The sequence below is a fragment of the Camelus bactrianus genome, chromosome 10 (genome assembly GCF_048773025.1).
Source record: "Camelus bactrianus isolate YW-2024 breed Bactrian camel chromosome 10, ASM4877302v1, whole genome shotgun sequence".
Classification (NCBI taxonomy): domain Eukaryota; kingdom Metazoa; phylum Chordata; class Mammalia; order Artiodactyla; family Camelidae; genus Camelus; species Camelus bactrianus.
The window spans coordinates 45061829-45084277 of record NC_133548.1 but is presented as its reverse complement, the minus strand read 5'-3'; the positions used below and the strand labels follow the sequence as shown (position 1 = coordinate 45084277).

At 39.9% G+C, this 22449-nt stretch overlaps 3 protein-coding genes and 1 pseudogene across 3 annotated transcripts; 3 read left to right on the top strand and 1 right to left on the bottom strand.

The window, feature by feature from the left end:
- The first annotated feature begins 206 nt into the window (after positions 1 to 206).
- On the top strand, positions 207 to 1157 carry LOC105076715 (olfactory receptor 52D1-like). Its single transcript, XM_010964977.2, has one exon. The coding sequence runs from the start codon at positions 207 to 209 to the stop codon at positions 1155 to 1157; it is 951 nt and encodes a 316-aa protein (XP_010963279.2).
- A 3810-nt stretch (positions 1158 to 4967) lies between these two features.
- On the top strand, positions 4968 to 6731 carry LOC105076714 (olfactory receptor 52M1-like). Its single transcript, XM_010964976.3, has one exon. It carries the CDS (start codon positions 5208 to 5210, stop codon positions 6183 to 6185), a length of 978 nt encoding a protein of 325 aa, XP_010963278.1. The 5' UTR covers positions 4968 to 5207; the 3' UTR covers positions 6186 to 6731.
- A 4434-nt stretch (positions 6732 to 11165) lies between these two features.
- On the bottom strand, positions 11166 to 13411 carry LOC105076844 (olfactory receptor 52P1-like; annotated as a pseudogene).
- A 7292-nt stretch (positions 13412 to 20703) lies between these two features.
- Positions 20704 to 21673, top strand: LOC105076712 (olfactory receptor 52P1-like). The gene is given in 2 exon segments (XM_010964975.1): positions 20704 to 20735; positions 20737 to 21673. Coding segments are annotated over 2 exon segments (966 nt in total). The 5' UTR covers positions 20704 to 20706.
- Positions 21674 to 22449: the final 776 nt, after the last annotated feature.

The window sequence follows — 22449 nt, the reverse complement described above, 5'->3', positions numbered from 1 at the left end:
TTCCTAGAAGTGGGCATATGATTTACAAGCTATTTTAATAACCCAAGAAAGAAATGAGAAAGGCATGCTTTAGAATAGAATTAGTGAAAATGGAAAAGAGGCAGGAAATTAAATGGATTTGTAGGAGGAATAAATGGCATCTGGGTCCACTTTATTTCATTTTCTAACAATTTTTGTTAAGATAAAGGCTGGTTCTCTGCATCATTATGCTTTCTGCATCCATCTCCAATGACACTGCCTTCCATCCATCCACATTTATTCTACTTGGAATCCCGGGGATGCAAGACCAGCACCTTTGGGCTGCCATCCCCTTCTGCTCCATGTACATCCTTGCTCTGGTTGGCAACGGCACCATCCTCTACGCCATCGTGAAGGAGAGGGCTCTGCACAAGCCAATGTACCTCTTCCTGTGTTTACTGTCCATCACGGACCTGGTGCTCTGTTCAACCACATTGCCCAAAATGCTAACAATCTTCTGGTTTAAGTCCCACAAAATTTCCTACCATGGATGCCTCACCCAAATGTTTTTTGTTCATACAGCCTTTGCCACGGAATCCGCTGTTCTGCTGGCTATGGCTTTTGACCGCTATGTGGCTATCTGCCGTCCACTTCATTATACATCCATCCTCAATGGCATGGTGATTGGGAAGATTGGCCTGGCATCCGTGATCCGTGGCCTTCTCTTTGTGTTCCCCTTTGTCATTCTCATTGAACGTTTACCTTTCTGTGGACATCACGTCATCCCCCACACCTACTGTGAGCACATGGGCATTGCCAGGCTGGCCTGTGCCAGCATCAAGCCCAACACCATTTATGGTCTCACTGTGGCACTCTCAGTCACTGGCATGGATGTGGTCCTCATCGCCACCTCCTACGGCCTGATCCTGCGGGCCGTGCTGCACCTGCCCTCAAAGGATGCCCAATTCCGAGCATTTAGCACTTGTGGAGCCCACATTTGTGTGATTCTTGTATTCTATGTACCTGCTTTTTTTTCCTTTCTCACTCACCGCTTTGGTCACCGAGTACCTCCTCGTGTCCACATTGTACTCGCAAATCTCTATCTCCTCTTACCCCCTGTTCTCAACCCCTTGGTCTACGGCATCAACACCAGACAGATCCGCCTGAGAATATTGGACTTTTTTATGGGGAGGAGGTAGTTTACTCTCTCCATACCCTAAGGACGAACGGGGTAAAATTATAGTTAATTTTCTATTTTCTCAAGTACCTCTTATCCTTGGACTAGAGGTGCTGTTTCTGCTAATCTTAACAAGCCAGTACTGTTTATTATCTGAGAGTTTCTGAGGTGTTTAGAACAACATTTATACCTGCTAAATACATAGAACACTATTTTCCTGCAAAGACGTTCGTGAACTTTAATGGCTCTGTGGGTCTTGACTCTTCCCAGGGAAAGGTCAGGAGGCAATGTAGTACATTTGATGGTAAGAACCATGGAGAGAGATTCTCTTTATGTACAAAAATTCCATGTGCTGGAAGTAGAGGGAAAGTGGTCAAAAAAGAACTATTTACTTATAGCCTCAGGAAATTGAGAATAACACAAACAAACACACACACATTGATTGATTGATTGATTGCTCACACTTTCTTAGACCAAGAGTATTTATTTGCAATAAGAGTGTTAGCCTTTGGCCAGAGACAGTATGAGAGCTCAGGGTCCTCTGGATATGGGATTAGATTCGAAATAGATGAAGGTGACTGCTGGGTGACTTACTGTGAAGTCTGGAAGCACATATGTCAATGGGAAAGCTATGGCACAAGTTTCTCAACAAATTCCTTCAAAATGACACTTCGTAGCTAATATATTCACTTTATAGCCACTGATTATCTTTATGTTTTTCCTGATACCGTCAGTGTGATAAACCTTACACGCAGATTATTTTGTGAGCCAATATAAACACATCCTGACTTTTTCTTTTTCTCATTTAGTCACTATTTTGAGTATATAAGAATCTCCAGGACACAGAGTTTCCTGCTAATGTTATGCAAATTGACATAATAGAGCAATGAAAAGATAGAGGTTTAAGATCACAAAAGAAAAAAGATATTATTGTTAATCATTATTAACAAATGACATGATCTTTCTATAGAGAAAACCCGTAAGACTCAAGGTAGACTTTTTTAGGACTAATGATATTTCAAGAAATTTGCTGAACTCGAAGTAAATAAACAAAACCCCAAACTAATTAATTGCATTTTTATATAAAGACACCATTAGAAATAAATATTTTAAAAGTTATAATAGTAGCAACAAAATCTATGGTACTTACAATTAATTCAACAGAAATGTACATGGCATCAATGTTAAACAATTAATAAATTAATTGAAAGATTTTTAACAATCAAAATATTAAGATATATATTACAAAGTTCATGGATATAAAAATGGTAGAAAAATAGGAAAAATGGAAATAGTGAAAGATAAGAACATACACTTATCAGAAGATATATGGACAATCAATTTATAAAACAAACCTCAACCATGGGAGTACTAAGGAAAATGCAATAAAAACCACTTTTACACCCCTCACATTGGCATATTTAGAACAAAACTCAGATAATGGTAAAAATTAGTGAGGATATAGAGAAATATGAATACCTATTCACTGCTAATGGGAAACTAAATGAGCATCAACCACTTGCAAGATCAACTGATAATTATTTGGCCAAGTTAGAGACATGCATACCTCACAAACCAGAAATGCCATGCCTCAGTGTCATCCCTTGAGGCACCCTGCACGAGTGAACAAGATAACCTTGTGTGAGAACATTAGGGTAAGCTCCCCTCTGTTTTATCATTATTATCTTTAGATGTTTGTTTATACGCATGAATTTCAGAATCATTCTGGCAAGATTGCAAGCAAAACAAATCATTGAAATTTCCTTGGATTTGTCAAGAATTTATAAATGTATTTAAGGAGAAGGTATAGCCTTCAAACACAGTGATACTTTAGGTTTCTATATACACAGGAAAACAAAAGTATGTAAGATCTTATGAATTGGATACATATTTATCTCATATTGAAATGACATTATTTATTTGCTTCTTCATTCATTTATCCATTTAATTGACACATATATATGCCCACTGTGTGCATACACGATGCTAATGATAGGGACACAGGATTTGGGGAGAAATGAGACTGGGGCTCTTGTCCCAGAGTAGTGTAATTATCCACAAGGTAAGGTCAGAAGTTTTGACCGATAACGGACGATACTTGATAGAACTTGGGGCATATTCTGCAAGAAAAGTTTCTTTATCAGTTGTATGCAGGTATTTGACAGTACTAAAGATATAATAATGGGAGCAAGGCTGGGAAGAAATGATTATGTTGGTTTGCTGCCTGTCATTAGAACCCCTCAGGACCACTGTGGGACAGAGGGGAAAAAAGAATGACTGAGCCCAGGACTTGTGCATGTTATTAGGGGAAGCTGTGTGGATGTGTCCAGGAGCAGGTGCATCTGTGTTTGCCTGTTTATGTTGATGTACTCTTTCTACTGATGTTAATTGACCCAGCACATTTATTTTGTCATTCACATTCCTCTGTCACTGTTTCACTCTTACTGACCCCTGGCTCTGAACAGTCTCCCTACAGAGCCTGTCTGGAGGCAGAACACAGTACATCAGAAGTTAGAATCTGGCTCTCTGAGTCACTTCTGTTTAGTCTTCGCAAGACTTTGTGATTTGTCTTGTGCATTTGGCAACATGCTTTTTGACAAACTTTGATACCTTGCTTCCTCTAGACTAATGAGTAAAGAAATATGGTCACATCTGGACCCAAAGGTTGAGAGGATGCTGGGACATGAGAGGCTATGGGTGCTGAGTGAGGGGTTGAGTATTGAAGAAAATGTCCTGGGGAGTGTCTGGAGCTACACTATTAGCCTGAGAAAAAGTTAGAGTGAAAGTCAGAAAGAGGCTAGGGCTAGATCAAACTGGAGGCTGCTAACACTATTTCACCAGCGTTTCCATCAACAGGGATTGTACTTCTGACCACTTCACGACCCTGAATACTGCAGCCACGGACGAAAGCCCTCCCTGGCTGTCACGTGCACATATGTATGGGAAGGAGGGCCTTTGGGATACCCAAACTGCCAAACCCTAACCTAGTTCCAGACTCAGCTTTTAGCTTCAACTCCCCCCTCTCAGGCTTCTAGGCCTGGTAAACACTGGAACATTCCCACCATCCCTAAAGTCAATCAGCATTATCTCCTGGGAACTCAGGGCAACCTCCAAGGTCAATCTTATGCATAACAGTTGTGGTACCTGGTGTGTGTGTATGTTTCAGGAATGAAGGAGTAACAGAGAGCTAATTCTGGGCACCCTGAGGGCCTTTACCAAGGTTACTTAAAGAGCCACGGATTCTAGGTGCCTGAGAGTGAGGAGTGGAGAGATGCAGGGCCAGGAGTGTGCCTTTCAAGAGCCACATGGATGCTTGTTAAGATATACCTTCATACATGTGTATAAACTCATACACACATATCTGAAGGTGTGTGGGGCTAGCTTTGCACTCTCTCACTGCCTCACATTCAGGTAGGTGATTCTAGGCTTTATATTCACATTCTGGTTGCTTTTTCCCTGAGCTTCAGGTGACCAGAACCCCATTGCCTACTTCATTCTTAATCATTATTATACAGTTCTCATCATAAAGGTCTCCATAATTCCCAAATCTGCAGTAGATATGCACTCCTTAGGTGTTGGATAAGAATTCTACTGTAAGTTTTTAAACCCTCTTATTTTGTAAACAGTCTATTTTCTGACCTAGCTGACCTCTTGTTTGTTGAGAAAGGTATGTGATTTTTTGTCTATCTCTCTTTGTATTTCTACCCATTTTTGTTTCACATACTTTGAGTTATAGTCTCTAAGTGGATACGATTTCAAAAATAACATAATTTATTCTTGTAAATTTAATGGCGTTTTGTTAATGAATAATGAATCAATTTGTCCTTAATAAAACACTTACAATGAAATATATTCTCTCAGATATTAATGTTGTTGTGCCGTATTATTACCACTCTAATACTACAGCATAGTACTATACTAAATGATACACATTATCATGATTTCAGAATCATTTTCATGTATCTTAATATTACAATTTTTGTTTCTACTCTGAAAATTTAAATTCTTTTTAAAATTGAGGCTCATATAGTTTCTTGATTTCTCTTCCAAGGTGCTTCACCAGGGTGTCACCATGACGGGTTGCAACGCCTCCCAGGGCCATCCCTCTTTCTTCCTTCTCCAAGGTATTCCTGGGATGGAGGACAAACACAGATGGATCTCTATTCCCTTCTCATCCATGTACTTCATCACCATCCTCGGGAACTGCACCATCATCTTCACCATCTCCGCAGAGCGCTCCCTGCACAAGCCCATGTTCCTGTTGCTCTGTATGCTGGCCCTCACAGACCTGGGCATGTCCACAACCACCATCCCCAAGGCACTGTGCATCTTCTGGTTTGGCCAGAGTGAGATCAGCTATGAGGGATGCCTGGTCCAGCTGTTCTTCATCCACTCCATCTCTGCCTTGCAGTCCTCCATCCTCATGTCCATGGCCTTTGACCGCTATGTGGCCATCTGTGAGCCCCTGCGCTATGCCACCATCCTTTCCAACAGCCGCATTGGGCTCATTGGCCTAGTGAGTTTAGGGAGAGCTATCTTGTTCATCCTCCCCATGCCCATCCTCCTCCAGCAGGTGCCCTTTCATGCCAAGCATGTCATCCCCACCACCTACTGTGAACACATGGCTGTGGTGAAGATGGTGTGTGTGGACACCACAGTCAATAGGATATATGGTCTGGTGGTGGCCTTTTTGGTTGCTGGGGTAGACATCTCAGCTATTGCCTCATCTTATGTACTGATCATCCGGGCTGTAATGCGGCTGTCTTCTAAGGAAGCCCACCAAAAAGCAGTAAACACGTGCACCACACACATCTGTGTCCTGCTGATCTCTTACACTCCCTCACTGTTTTCTTTTCTCACTCACCGCTTTGGCCGGGGAATTCCACCCCATATCCACACCATTCTTGGCAGCCTCTACTTCCTTGTGCCTACAATGCTCAATCCTATTATTTATGCAGTGAAAACCAAGGAGTTTCGGGACAAATTGACCAAATATAGGGGCTGGAGGAAGGAGACCATAACCACGGCCTATGGTCAGAAACCCCTCTGATCATCTGACTCTGGTGGGTATAAGAAAAAAAAAGTTAAGTGGATGCTGTTCCAGGGGGAGTTGGCTAGTGAGAAAAATATGTCATATTGACAAATTAGCTGCCAAAACTCTTCGACAGGCTAAGACACAGGAGAACTTCTTGCTCTCGCTAATTCTAAAGCAAAGCTATTAGTCCCAATGAAATGAAAATAATAACATACTCCCTCCCTTCTGACATGGTAGTTGGGAAAATTGTATATGATAATATGTATACAAAAGAACTCTCACAACACACACTGAATGCAAGTAAAATGAGGTGGAACGTTTCCACACGGCGAGAACATAAGCACAAACAATAACTTACCCACTGCTTTGCCAAGGCAAGGCCGCGGTGTGTGTAGGTGTGGGTGTGTATGTACTTGTGTCTTTAAGGGGAAATGAGAGGTTAAGAGTGACTGGGTTGGGGGGCAGTGAGAAGGGACAGGGAAAGTACAAAATAATATTTAGAGTCACTCATTTATTATCCCTGCGGCAGAAGCCTTATATTTGGAGTACAGGACCAGGGGAATATGAACAAAAGACACAATCTCCAATTCTCAGAGAAATTCCAACGAAAAGGGAAAAATGGAAAACTCCTAAGCTTAAAAGTTTGATCTGCATTTTAACTAATTCCACATTTAAAAAAATTTCTAGACTCAACTCCCTTGCTTGTCTCAGCTAATTCCAGTGTCTCACAATCATCTTTTAGAGAGAAAATTTTGAGAATGCTCTGTTAATGATTCTAGCTATAAAAGTCAGTTTGATATTGAAATCTTTGACTGCCTACCTCTGAAAGGCAGTTCCTCTGGGAACATAGGAGGAAGTCATGAACAAGGACTTGGACAGTTTATGGAGCACAGATCTGGTGCCCAAATACAGGAATTCATTAAATTCAGAAGATATTTTTTCTATCACTTCTAGACAATGATGGTGGGTATAGTGCAAATATTTCAAGATGCATGAAGACTGAAGGCTGAAAATCCTAGAGTTGTCACAGTGAAAAAGATACTTACCCTTAAAGCCACATGGCCACCATTTAAAAGAGACTCAAAATACTTAGAGAGAAATAAATGATACTTTTGCAGAGTGTAGAATAATATAATAATAAATAATAATAATAATAATTTCTAATACATTGAATAATTCATTAACAAGAGCTGTGAAAGATGAGAAATTTCAAAGCTTGAAATAATGGCCACAACCTTCAGGAGAAAAAAAGAAATGGAAGTTTAACTAGGAAGTGCCTCTTCTATAAATGGAGTCCGAAGGATTAGGGAGAACAGGCAGGAGTAGTAACAGTTAGGGAATATTGTACTTCCTATCTGACACTACAAACATGTAGATTAAAAAACACAAAAATTACTCAGAATAATGCTTTATGATTAATCATTTAATTGACAAACAAGTAGCAGATTTTGAAAGGGCCTGAAGCACTTATTAGCCTGAGGAACTGTGGTCACAAAAGTTAATTTTGCAGAAACCTGAGAGTGACTTTTTTTTAATCTGATTTTAATGGGACTGAGGTACAGAAGCAGAGATCTGCATACTATAAAATATTATTTCCCTCTCTTATCTATTTTATTTGCCTTTTGTGCTTTACACACTCTAAGCAGAAAAAAATCATGTGAAACCAGGTGAGTTACTTGGATACGCTTTTGCCCCATTATAAACAAACGTGCAGTAATCCTGAAATGAGAAGGTTATGATTATCAAATGTTCAGACACTTCAGGAATAAACTTTTGGGTCACACAACTGTGTAAGCCACAATACTTGCTTCGGTGATTGCTAATGGTGAGGAAATTTTAAATGTAGAATGGAGGTGGGCAAAGATGAATATTAGCTGCTTCCCTGAGAGCTACTGTAGAGGCAGTGGCTAGAGTTCATTCTACTTAGCCCTTTCTTCTGAGATTTCCCTCAGGCAAAAGGCCTTTGGGAACCGTGTGGAAGCAGCTTCCTGAACCCACGTAGAGAAGCAGACCTGTGTTGTGCAAAGGATGGATCGTGTCAGCCAGGAGACGGTGGCTCACAGACGTTGTGCTGCAGCGAGTCTAGCTGACTGAGGGGCCAAGCTGCTTGCCGAGGCCTGACCTACCACTGATCTTTTTTCTTTTCTTTTCTTTTCTTATTTTTAGTCTCTATTTCATTTATTTTTGCTCTGATCTGATTGTTTCCTTCCTTCTATTAACTTTGAGTTTTGTTTGCTCTTCTCTTTCTAGTTCCTTCAGGTATAAGTTTGGCTTATTTGAGATTTTTGATGTAGGCCTGTATCGATCTCTTAAAAATGCTTGTATTGCATCCTCTAGACTTTGGAACATTGTTTTTCCATTTTCATTTGTCTCAAGGTATTTCTTATTTCCTCTTTGATTTATTCAGTGACCCATTAGATGTTTAGTAGCATGTTGTTTCCCCTTCATTATGTTTGCACTTTTTCCATGTTTTTTTCTTGGAGTTGGTATCTAGTCTCATATCATTATGTTCAGAAATGATGCTGTATATAATTTCAGTTTTCTTAAATGTATTGAGGCTTGTTTTGTGACCTAATATGTGATCTATCCTAGACAATGGTTTCATGTGCACTTGAAAAGAATGTGTATTCTGTTGTTTGGGTGTGGAATGTTCTTGTATATCTATTAAGTTCATTGATCTAATGTGTCATTGAAGGCTGGTGTTTCCTTCTTGATTTTCTGTCTGGATGATCTGTCCATTAATGTAAGTGGAGTATTAAAGTCCCCTACTATTATTGTATTACTATCAATTTCTCCCTTTATGCATGTTAATATTTGATTTATGTATTAGCTGCTCCTGTGTTGGATTCACATATATTTACAAGTTTTATATTCTCTTTTTGGATTGATCCTTTTATCATTATGGAATGCCCTTCTTTGTCACTTGTTATAGTCTTTGTTTTAAAGTCTATTTTGTCTGATATAAGCATTGTTACCCCAGCTTTCTTTTTGTTTCCATTTGTATGAAATATTTTTTTCATCCCTACTCTCAGTCTATGTCTTTTATTTTTTAACATTTTTTTATTGAGTTACAGTCACTTTACAATGCTGTGTCAAATTCCAGTGTAGAGCACAACTTTTCAGTTACACATGAAGTCTGTGTCTTTAAATCTGAAATGAGTCTCTTGTTGGCAGCATATAGATAGGTCTTGTTTTTTTTGTGCATTTAAGGCATCTTGTGTTTTTTAATTGAAGCATTTAGTCCATTTACATTTAAAGTAACTATTGATAGGTATATACTTACTGTCATTTTGTTAATTGCTTTCTGGTAATTTTTGTTCTTTTCTGTTTTTTTTTCTTCTTTTGTTCTCTTTCCTTGTGATTTGATAACTTTCTTTAGTGTTTTGTTTGCATTTCTTTCTTTTTATTTTTTATGTATCTATTATCAGTTTTTGGTTTGCAGTTACTATGAGGTTTTTATATAACCATCTATGCATATAACAGTCTAAACTGATAGTCACTTAAGTTGAAGTGCATTCTAAAAATGCTACATTTTTACCCTCCCCCCACATTTTATGGTTTTGACATTATAGTTTACATTTTTTATTTTGTATATCCCTTAACTAATTATTATAGATACATGTGATTTTACTTTTTTTGTCTTTTAACCTTCATACTAGCTATATAGGGGGTTGAGCCACTGCCTTTGCTCTATATTTGCTTTTACTGGTGAGATTTTTTTTCTTTTGTAATTTTTATATTTCTAGTTATGATCTTTTTTCCATTAAAGAAGTTCCTTTAACATTTCTTGTAAGGTTGATTTATTGGTAATAAACTTTAGCTTTTGCCTGTCTTGTTAACTGTTTATCTCTGCTTCAATTCTGAATGATAACTTGCTAGACAGAGTAGTCTTGATTGTAAGGGTGTTTTTTTTATTTCTTTCAATACTTTGAATATGTTCTGCCACTCTCTTCTGGCCTGCAAAGTTTCTGCTGAAAAGTTAGCTGATATTCTATGGGCTCTCCTATATGTAACTAGTTGTTTTTCCCTTGTTAATTTTAAGATTTCCTCTTTAACTTTTGACATTTTAATTATAATGTGTCTTGGTGTGAGTCTGTTTGGGTTTATCTTGTTTGGGACTTCCTAGACTTAAATATGTTTGTTTTATCAGGTTAAGGAAGTTTTAGCTGTTATTTTTTTCAGATAGATTTTCTGTCTCTCTTCCTTCTTCTCTGGGCTCCCTATAGTGTGAATGTTAGTATGCTTGATGTTGTCCTAGAAGTCCCTTAAGTTATCCACTTTATTTTATTTGTTTCTTTTTTCTTTCTGCTATTCCAGTTGGGTAATTTCCACTAATCCGTCTTACAGATTGCTGATCCATCCTTCTGCATCATTTTATCTGCTGTTGATTCCCTCTAGTATATTTATAATTTATTGTTTTCTTTAGCTCTGATTGTTTCTTTTTTAATATTGTCTATTTCTTTGTTAAAGTTCTTCTCACTGTGTTCCTTTATTCTCCTGATTTTGGTGAGCATCTTAATGACTATTACTGTTAACTCTTTATCTGGAAGATTGTTTATCTTCATTTTATTTAGTTCTTTTTTGAGGTTTTATTTTATTCTTTTGTTTGGAAGGTACTCTTTGTCATCTTATTTTCTCTAACTCTCTGTGTTTGGTTCTCTGTATTAGGTAGATCAGCTACATCTCTCAGTCTTGAAAGAGTAGCTTTGGTGTCTTGTGGAGTCCAATAACATGATTTCCCCTGGATACTACAGCCAGGTGCTCAAGGAATGTCCCTGTTGTGGGCTGTATGTGTCCTCCTGCTGTGGCTGGGCCATGATTGCTGTGGGCATGCTAGTGGGCAGGGCTGGTCCCTGGTGTGGTTGGCTGTAAGCCCTGGCTGAAAGTGTTGTGGGCACTCTGGTGTGTGGGGACAGCCCCCAGGGCAGAAGCCACTTTGGGGATGCTAGTACTGGCCAATGGTGCCTACTGGGACTGGCAGAGTAAGGGGACAGTTTAGAGGGGCTCCAGTGCCAGCTGAGGGCACCTGCTAAGTCTTTTGGGGTAGGTGGCCACCTTGAAGAGGCTCTGGTGCTGGCCAAGGGCAGCTACGAGGTCAGGTAGGGTGGAGGCCACTTTGGAGGATTGCCAGCTGTGTCAGGTCCACTGGTGAACCCAGAGTTGGGTAAGTACTATTGAGTTAGATGGAGAGTGTCTGAAATGGCACTGCCAGTGCCAGGCCAGTTAGGTAGAGAGCAAGCCCCCTTACATACAAAAAAAAAAAAAAAAAAAAGGAAAAGAAAAGAAAAGAAAAGAAAAACAGAAAAGTGCCTGTTGGCTCCTTTGTACCCAGAGAAAGTTCCAATAGATTCCTGCCCTTCTGGGAAACATCCTAAAATTAGTTAATGAATCATATATTACCCAGGCACTTTCAAATAGCTGCCTATGTGCTGGAATTAAGGGTGAGTAAATTTTTGTGTGTACCTTTTAGGAGTGGATTCTTAGTTTTCCACAGCCCTATGGCTTTTGCTGGTTATCAAAGCCAGACATTATGGGGGGATCATCTTCCTGGTGTAGGTTCCCCAGGCTGGGGAGCCCAATGTGAGGTTAAAAGCCCTCAAACCTTAGGGAGGACCTCTGAGGCTATAAAATCCCCCCTCTACTGTGTGTGAGTCTCACTCAGATCCTATTACTGTTCCTCTTGCCCATCCATATGAAGCTTTTTATTTTTATGTTTAGTTGTGGAAAATACTTTCTGCTGGTCTTCAGGTGGTTCTCAGAGATAGTTTGTCTATTTGTAGTTGTAAATTTTTCTATCAGAAGAGGCCAGCCCAGGATCTTCCTAGTGTCCATTCTTGTCCTACCCTCCAGATCTGTTTTGTAAGTAAATTCATTTGTGTCCCTTTTTTAGATTCCACATATAAGTGATACTATATGACATTTTTCTTTCTCTTTCTGGCTTACTTCATTTGGTATGATAATCTCCAACCCCTTCATGTTGCTACAAATGGCATTGTTTTATTCTTTTTATGGCTGAGTAATATTCCATTTGAGACATATGCCACATCTTCTTTATCCAATCTTCTGCCAATGGACATTTAGGTTGCTTCCATGTCTTGGTTATTGTAAATAGTGCTGCTATGAATATTGGGGTGCATGCATCATTTTGAATTAGAGTTTCCTCTGGACATATGCCCAGGTGTGGGATTGATGGAGCTTAGGGTAAGTCTATTTTCAGTTTTCTAAGGAATCTCCATACTATTTTCCACAATGGTTGCACCAAACTACATTCCCACCAACAGTGTAGAAGGGTTCCCTTTTCTTCTCACTGTCACCAGCATTTATCATTTGCAGGCTAATGAGCAGTAAATCCAGTCCAACCACAAGAAGAATCACAAAGAGCCCATAGATATGGTTAGGTCTGGCATCATCATAGGCCAGTTTCACCATAGCCATGTGGTCACAGTAGGTATGAGGAATGACCAGGTGGCACAAGGTCAACCTTTGAAGTAGGAGAGGCATTGGCAGGATAAGAATCACACCCTTGGCTAGAGCCACCAGTCCCACGTGTCCAACAAGGAATGGCTTAGAATCGTGATGTAGCATAATGGCTCATACACAGCCACATAGTGGTCAAGGCCCACTGCAACAAGTAGGGCTGATCGTACCACAGATGCTCCATGGATGAAAAACATCTGGGTGAAGCAGGCATTGGCAGCCATACCCTGATCACTGAACCAGAAGAGGCAGAGGAGCTTAGGCAATAGAGTCAGTGGATGTGACATCAGCCAGCCACCATCAGCAGAGCCAGGAGCAGGTACATTGGTGTGTGAAATGTGGGCTCTGTGGCCACCAGAAAGAGGATAACACCATTGCCATTGAAGATAGCCAAAAACATGGAGGAGAAAGAAAGAGACAGCCGTAAGTGCTATGACTGTAAGCCAGGTGTGCCCATCCAAGTGAAGTTCATAAAGCTGGAATGGCTGAAGATTCGCATAGCAGAAACTGTTGGTGGTTGTTCAAGAAAGTTTAACAATGAGACTCAGGTGGGTTTTTTGTTTTTTGTTTTTTAATACCAGTTTTGCTTTTTTTGACTCACTTGAGATGGGGCTCAGAAAAAGATGGAAGACTACTTCTGTGGAATCATGGAATCTTCAGTATGGCTTTAGTTCTATCTCTAAGCACCTGTATTATTTTCACATTCAGTTCTTTATGAGCCTCAGGCTTCTCTTCTGTATAAGACAATCTCTAGTGGACTTTGACTTTCAGCCCTCCCAGTCCAGCAATTCTATACTTCAAAAATATTGTTTGCAGTTCTGAGTAAGAATAGGAGAAAATATTTTCATCCTTGACTAAAGATGGAAGAACCTGATAGAAGAACCATAATCTTCTCATTGGGAAGCTTCCTATATACAGAGAGAGGAAATATGCTTACACACCCCTCACCGCAGAAGTGCTGAGCTATGGGGGAGGAGGGGGCTGGTGGGAATCTCCTTTGAGTTTCTTCACTTTTCTCTCTTTCAGAGATCCACTCTCTGGTTTTGATCCTGTTTCTCACCACTGGAGCCCTCTGTTTTTTGGACAAAATATGAAAGATATAGCTTCCAAATAAGGGCACTCTGTAGGATAAGCTCTGGCAGTTGGCTATTCTCCTTTTTTGGTAATGCATGTGTCTGCCCTGAGCTTTGATGGCCTCGACATCCACTTCAAAGATTGCTATCTCAAATAAACACATTGCCACCCAGAGGACTAGATGAAGAGGGAGGCCACATCCAGCCCACTCCAGACTCCTTTGTTTTAGAGATCTTGGTTGTTTTTGATAAATGGGCATCCTGGCCCCTTGTTTTTCCTCTTCTCATGCTTTAAATTTCTGCTCCTATGTTTTAAATTCACCAATAAAGAGTGAGCCTCCAAAATCCTAAGCCCTCACCTTTGATCCCCATAAAAGCAGAACCTGAGTCCCACATCCTCTCTCTCTACCTCACTGTGAGGCCCCAGGTGTGCCGTGTAACTTCTAGGACTCGTAAGTAATCAACTGTTTTCCCCACAAAGTTTCCTGATGGTTATTGCTGAGGATATCTTGCAATCCTACTAGGAACCACAAAGGTGGGTCCAGCCACAACATTGGTTATCCAGAGGTTGAGACTGACACACAAAACAGACTCCCACTCTCTATCAAGTTAGGTATTTGTGTGCTTGATGGACAGTCTTCTGAGGTTTTTACATGATTTGTGCATCTTTCATTACAACCAGCCCTCGTGTGTAGATGGAATTGCTTTTAGTCACAAAGCATTTACTTCAAATTAGTCCACTGGGTTACTAATTCGTTCTTCATCTCTATCATATATTAAGCAGAATTTCTTTCCTTCCAAAGATCTATAGACATTCCAAGCAGTAGTTAAATCAAGAAATCCTCCCACTAATCTTTACCTATTCTTCCCTCCACCACATGTTGTCCATTTCATCTGTTTCTTTTTAAAAGTCACGTACATTCAATTTATGCCTATAGCCTCTACTTATGGTCCCGTATGTTAGAGAAATTAATGTTATGATGTAAAAGGATATTCAGAAAGCCCTCGGAGCTATTGTAGTCATAGGGATAATTAATAATTCCTATAGGAAGTTGAAATACATATGTCTGCAAAATGATAGAAATCTGCATTAAACTTAGACTACTAAAAGGAAGCTAATCTTTATAATAGAGTGTGTATGTGTATGGGGGTGCAGGGTGGACAATGGGAACCAACACAAAAGAGAAGAATATTTACCTGAATAAATAAAATTAACACTGTCACTAGCATTTTGTACTACATACTAGAGGGAACAATTCTCCTTTGGAAACAATGATACAGAGTGCACTTAGATGGAACTTTGCACTTATGCCTGTACAGACACTGAGGACACTGGACAGTTCTGATACAAGCTAGCAGCATCCTACATGGGTTTGCTGAAGAGGATCTGTAGATCCTGCACAAACAAGGAGAAGAGTTTAAGACGGTAACAGAATTTCTTTTTACTCATATGGCTAGGAGTTTCTTAGTTACATTAGAAACCCACTGTAGAAAACACCCTGAGAACTGTGTCACTAAATTCATTAATACTATCACAGAATATTATTTCCATCATATGATTTAAGGAAAACTCCTAAATGTTTATGATACTCTGTTAGAATATAACGATTCCTGAAATATTTGCTTCAGGTCACCTGTAGTGCTATTAAAATAAAGTCTGCACTTAAACTGAGCACCACAAACCAGGGTCCTCAGGGTCGGCTGCATAGTATATGAATATAAATATTAAATGTTCTTAGTCTAAGTATTTTCTGCACGTTCCTTGTGTTTTAAAAAAAAAACATATGCATGCCTCATTCCAGTTCTTATTCTAAAATTTGAGATGAATGATTATTAGCTGTTAATCTTGTTGTTTTTATACATCCCTTAGTTAAAGATCTGTTTTGCTTCTCATATAGTATCAGCTGGGGAGGAAGAAATGTTCCTCTACTCTTTCGAAGTTATTCTGGCTGGTCTAAGAATTAAACTGACATGAGACAGATTAACAAGAGAAAATAAAAGTTTAGTAACATGCATACATGGGAGAGACCCAGAAAACCAAATGACTCACCACAATGGCCAAAATCCTTACCTTAAATATCATCTTCAGCTAAAGACAAAAAACGGTATTGGGGATGACTGTTTGGAACTTCAAAGGGGAGGAAGGAAATCTGCATAGAGATGAAAAAGCAAATGGTTGGTAAACAAGTGTTCAGGAAACAGAGACAGTCATGCAGAGACAATAGGACACAGAGTGGACTCTGATTTTCAGGCTCTGCTGAGTTCCCCCACCACCACACCGAGCTCATATTCTTTGCAGATATCTCTGGTGATAGCTCTCTTTCGGGAATAAACCTGTTATCTAAATTATTTTAGGTAGTTAAAGGAGAGGTAGCAAGAAAACTTCTGAGTCTTCTGTTTCTTTAAAATAATCAGCCTAAGTTAATCCTCATGCCAAAGAGATACATTTTACTGTGGCAAATTTTGCTCCCGTACATATCTGACCCTAACTGACTATTACAACTAAAATTCTTATAATCTGAGATCTAAAACTTAGAGAGAAGCATCACTTACAGATCACTCTCTTAGCCATACTTAAATCACTTAAAATGTGACACTCATAAAATCAATTCACTTAAGTTGCTACAAAAGATTACATAGAATTTAAGTTGGATTCTTCCATATCTTTAAAACTGGACTAGATTTAAGATAAGTACATAAAGAAGAAAATAATTAATAGGGTACTAACCAGTCTCTATTTATTCTGGAACTAACAAGACTAAAGGCAGAATGGGAATGTAAATATGAATAGAGAAATGAGTTACCATTAAAGATACAGAAGAACTATAGATTATTTTCTGCTCTATACTCACTCCTGTCACCCTTTTGGGTAAATTAAATATTCATGAAGATGAGCTGATTTCACAGTTTGTTGAATTTTTCCATTCCAAGGACCATTTCGTACCTGCACACTCTCTTAACCTCTGATTCTTCTCTTCCACCAACTAAACCTGTCTGTTTCTCTCCAATGTCAAGACCTCTGACCTCTTGTTCTTCAACCACAACTCTTACCTCTAAGTCAGTACTGATAATTGTAACATCTACAGAAAATATTACACAATTATATTAATAGCCTACTGTCAATGTATAGTTGTCTCAATTGAACTTTCAAATGTCAATAATTATTATATGTGTACCATTTATTTCAAAAATCATTACCTTCCAAAATGTCAATAGCTAGCATCACATATTTAATTTATCCATGTTCCCAGCCTACAATTTTTTCTCACTTGTCACAGAGACAATAAACATAAAGATCTTCAGTTCTTGAAAAATAATTGCCTGATCCTTCATTGTTGCTAAGAAAGAAGGGTAAAATATATTGAAACTGAGCAGGACCCTGTAGGGCCTTGCCAGAGACAGACTCCCTCTGTCCTCCTGTCTCTTGTTTGTAGAAAATCTTTAGCCTCCTAGGCCTTCCCTGAGTTCTAAAGAGCAAATTTAATCAAAGAAGTGAGAAAATGCAGAAACTAAGAAAAGCAGTCAAGCAAGACAAAATAATGGACCATAAAGCAAAAACAAAATCAAGGACCCTTGGTTCCTCCTCAAGGACTAGAAATAATACCGTGAGCCATAGTTTTGAGTTGTTTTGCAGATGCTAAAGCCCCCACTAGGTGGAGGAAGTTAACTGCATGCTGACCACTAGCATGTAGACCCAAAACTGGTTGGAACCAGAAAATTGGTAATTGAGATTTCCTAAATACCAACCAATCAGAAGAATGTCCTTGAGCTGATCATGTATCCTGTAACCCTCACCCTTAAAAAAATAAAATAAAAAAGACAAAGCATCTCACAAAGCCACTCTGCAGCTATGTAACGGTGGCCAGTCTGAGGACATGAGCAGTAAACTCTCTATAACAGTGGAGTCCCAGGAAGGAGTAAACATAGCAGAACAGGCCTTGGACAATCTAGAAAGAACTGGGAGTGAAAGCATAGCCATCCTGGGGGCCTTGGGAAATGGAGCCGCGTTAGAAATGGAGAGGGCTCCAGAGCAGATAGCGGTAGCACCTGTGGCCTCAGGGGCTGTAAACTGTTAGATGCCCTTAGATAAACAGCCCCAGTGCTGAGAGGTGGAAGATTAAAACCAAAACAAAAATAGAGTTCCAAGGGAGTAGACTACAAATACTCCTTCCCTGACTCTTTAACAGAACCCTGTGCCTTCACCTCTATATTCCAATCTGATAAACTACAGAAGAAACACTTGGATGTTCAGTTTCCTGGGGAACACAGAAACTACCTAGATGGCTCTAGCCATAAACCCAGCGCAAACCACCTAACTCCGCAGTGGGATGGTGAGGTGGGTTTCATCGGTAAAACAACCTCCTGGCCCAGTATTCAGATAGTCGAGGTGGGAGGCTAGCGATGCTCTTTCGATCTTCCAAGGGTATTTCTGCAGTGCCGTGCCTTCTCTTTCCTACTGTCCTGGAGTTATGTGAGTTTGGGCTGGGGAAAATGTCTGGAAAAGAGCCCTCAAGAAAAGTCCATCTGTACGACTGGCAGTGGGGAATTTACTTTAAAACAGGAAGAACGAGATTTAGAGGTCAGGAAAGGGGACTTTGCTAAATGACACCTCTGTGTAAACTAGTTTGGAGCTTTATTTAGCAGACTTCCTAAACGGAGAGTTTTACTTTGACTTAGGCTCAGTGGTTGGAAAGGGGAGCCAAGTGGGGAGCCTCCAACAAAGGAAGAAGCAAATGGTATGTTAGTCAAACCAGGGAAATGGGAGGTGCTACAAAGAAAAATTCAGGACAGTTACTGTGGTAGTCCTCAAATTACTAACAAGAAATAATTGCTCACTAAGCACCTGAGAGGTAATCTGTGTGCCTAGTGACACACTGCAGAGATAAAAAGCAATAAATTGGGCAGAGGGAATTTGTAGAACCTTAATGATTCCACTGAGCTTTCCCATGGTCCAAGCTTCTTAAAACGGGCAGAAGGGGCCTCAGTTTAATTGTGCTCTTGTCCAGACAGAATGACAGCCTTCGGTTCGTGGTGCAGTTTCAGGTATGGAAAATTCTTCTCCATCATATCTTTCTCCAAATTGTGATGTCAGAAATTTTTATCTTACTGAGAGCATTGGCTTTAATATCACAATAAGAATTGGAATGGAAATTTAGTCAGAGGGACAGGTTCAAACTGAGGTGTGAGAAAGAATGTTCACAAATATTTATCAATATCATAAGATATTTTATGAAAGAGATAGTGTGAGACAACAGACTATTCCTGTGAGTTGGGTGGGAAAGGGATGATAATGGGAGTGAGGGAGATGATAAGAGTATATGGCCCTATGAAGGTGATGGCAACTGCAAAGGTTGGGATTCCTTAGAAAGAAACTACAGGAACTGCAAGTAATGGTCACTTGCATCAATCAAATTAGGAGCCAATCTATTCTAGTGACATGTGGTAATGTTTGCTCAGTCCAACTTCTACAAGAAAAAGTCACAAGGCAGAAAGTCAGGGACTTAAAAAGCAGAAATAAAACTCCATGAACAATCCTCAAGTTAAGCCTTCTGGCTGACAGTGAGTGAATTTGTGACAAGACTGAAAACTGTAGGAAGGTCTGGCATAAACTAAGGGGTTGGAGCGGTGCAGTGAGCAGGGCTTTTCTGCTTCTACATCTGATTCCTGCGCCATTATCCATGTTGAACAGGGGCTCACATTAGCTCAGCAAGCAAATACGTGTCATAAAACCAGAGCTGAGTGCTTAGTGGTTTGGCTAAGAGCAGACAGGAAAGCTGTTTTCTGGTCTTCTAATGATTGTCATGTAACTGTAGAGGTCAGACAGAAAAAATTATAACCAACGTTTATTTTATCAGCAGATTTACCCTATAATTCTCATTGTGTAAACACTCATTATATAAATATTCAAGGTAAGACTAGTTTCTAGTTGGTTGAGGTAACTGTGAGGATTCCGTATTGGATATGAGATCACTTCCCTACTAATATGAAGGCAATGATAATAGTAAATGTCATTATTTACTGAGCACCTTCTATAAGCCACAAAGTGTACTAGGTAGTTTTTTTTCAAATTTCAACAACCTCACAAAGCATTATTACAATATTACAGATCAGAAAACTGTTCTGTTTTAGAGGAAAATTGACTTGTCCAAGGCAACACAACCAGTAAGAGGTAAATAACAAAGATTTGTTCCCAATTTCATGGATCCTAAACTCTTTTTTACCACCACAACTTCCAGCTTTAAAAACTTCAAGATTCTGTGCTTTTAAAATATTCTTTCCTCTTCAAACAATATGTGAAGGCAAACATGGAGTCTGGAATACACCCTTTCCTGGATATTAGATGGAGTTCTAGAGAGCTCAAAGCACGTGCATAATGTTTACATTTTTGGACGAGTCCAAACTTTTATCTTAATAAGATCCTAAGTCAAATTGATCAACAACTTAAATATTTGCCATCTTTACCTCTCAGGTATAAGTTCAGAGAGCTGTGTGTGCAACAAGACTCTACATAAGCACCTACTGGGAGAAGCCACATTGTCCCATCTACTGTGGAGGTCGTGATTTACTGGCCTTGAGCTGTGATGAGACTAGCATTTGTCACCAACCTTCCTTCCTCCTGTTAGTCCCTGTGTCTGTGAGAACAAACGCAATAGCTGATCTTGTTTACCTACATGTTTGGGCTATCTGGTATTGGGCTGTCTCTTAAACTCACCTACATGGTAAGGAAAGATTTTCTGTGCAGTCCCAAAAGGAAGATTCTTCCCTGATGTTTGTTTTTTTCAATAACTACACACATGCAGTATCTGATCCATTAAGGAGCAGGAGAGTTTCTTTCTCTTCTATTTGGATACATGCACACCGGGTGTAAGAAACAGATGTGTTACTCTAGGCTCATTCACATCCTGTTGTGTGTTGTCTTTTCAGATGATGTGATACTATGTGAGGGATTCTGACCTAAGAAGATGCCCAGAATTCTTGGCCAAACCATGAAGTCTCCTAATTACACTTACCTGGACTCCTGCTTTCTTCCTGGTGGGCATCCCAGGTCTGGAGCAGTTCCACTTACGGCTCTCACTCCCTGTGTGCTGCCTGTGCACAGCCACAATTGTGGGCAACGTAACCATCCTGGTTGTTGTTGCCACTGAACCAGTCCTGCACAAGCCTGTGTACCTGTTCCTGTGCATGCTCTCCACCATTGACTCGGCTGCCTCTTTCTCTACAGTCCCCAAGCTGCTGGCCATCCTCTGGTGTGGAGCTGGGCACATCTCTGCCTCTGCATGCCTGGCACAGATGTTTTTCATTCATGCTTTCTGCATGATGATGGAGTCCACTATGCTGCTGGCCATGGCCTTTGATCGTTATGTGGCTATTTGCCACCCACTCCACTATGCCACTATCCTCACTGACACCATCATTGTCCGCATTGCAGTGGCAGCTATGGTGCGGGGCTCCATTCTCATGCTCCCATGTCCTTTCCTCATTGGGCGTCTGAGCTTCTGCCAAAGCCATGTGATCCCACATACGTACTGTGAGCACATGGCCGTAGTGAAGCTAGCCTGTGGAGACACCAGGCCCAACCGTGTGTATGGGCTGACAGCAGCACTATTGGTCATTGGGGTTGACTTGCTCTGCATTGGTCTTTCCTATGTCCTTATTGCATGAGCTGTTCTTCGTCTCTCATCCCACGAAGCTCGGTCCAAGGCCCTGGGGACTTGTGGTTCCCATGTCTGTGTTACCCTAATCTCTTATACACCAGCCCTCTTCTCCTTTTTTACCCATCGTTTTGGTCATCATGTTCCACTCCATATTCACATTCTTTTGGCCAATGTTTATCTGCTCTTCCAACCTGCTCTTAACCCTATAGTATATGGAGCTAAGACCAAAGAAATACGGGAAAGGGTTGTCAGGGTGTTTCAAAAGGGGCATGGAACTGGGGTCAAGTCATCTGAGTGATCCAGGAGTATAGAAGGGACTTAGTCCAAATGATATGAAACTTTTCAAGATTAAGCAGTCCTCAGTATTTCAGATGGGAAAGAGATGTTAACCAGTTATGATGTCCTTCACAGTAACTTCTAGACCATTTCCAATCATCACACGGTTCTATAGGAAGACTGTCAGTCCATGGAGTGGCACTGGTTTTAATTTTTTATTATAATCCTCAAGTGGAGATATTCTGCACAAATTTTAAAGAATTTTATACAATTCTAAACACCATGGTTCATCAACTAAGTTTCTATTTTATGCTTCAAAATTATCGTCTTACTAGCGCAAAAGCCTTACAACCCCAACCCTGGAACAATTCTGTGCTCTGTGTCATATGTTGCTATACTGAGACTGTGGACCGCTTCTGAAGAAAGTAAACACATATGCAGATTGCAAGCAACATTTGTTCATAATTTCAGCTTTTAACTGGGATCTCATTACATGGCTATGTTTTTACCTACTACATGGTTTATAATAATATGTTTTTGCCATCCTCAGTTCTCTTGTACACCTCCTGCCCCTCATGGTTTTCAATATTCCATTAATGTCTGTCCCATAAAGAAAAATGAAATTATTAGAAAGTGAACCCTCTCAAATTCTAATCTTTTTGACATGTACAGCCATTATTTTCCCATTTATTACTGTATTTGCTTATTGCTAATTCCTTTTTCTGATCAACCAAAGTTCTCAAAATATGCTCTTGGGAGCTCAGACCATCATTCACTTCTTCTATTTCTCATATTTAC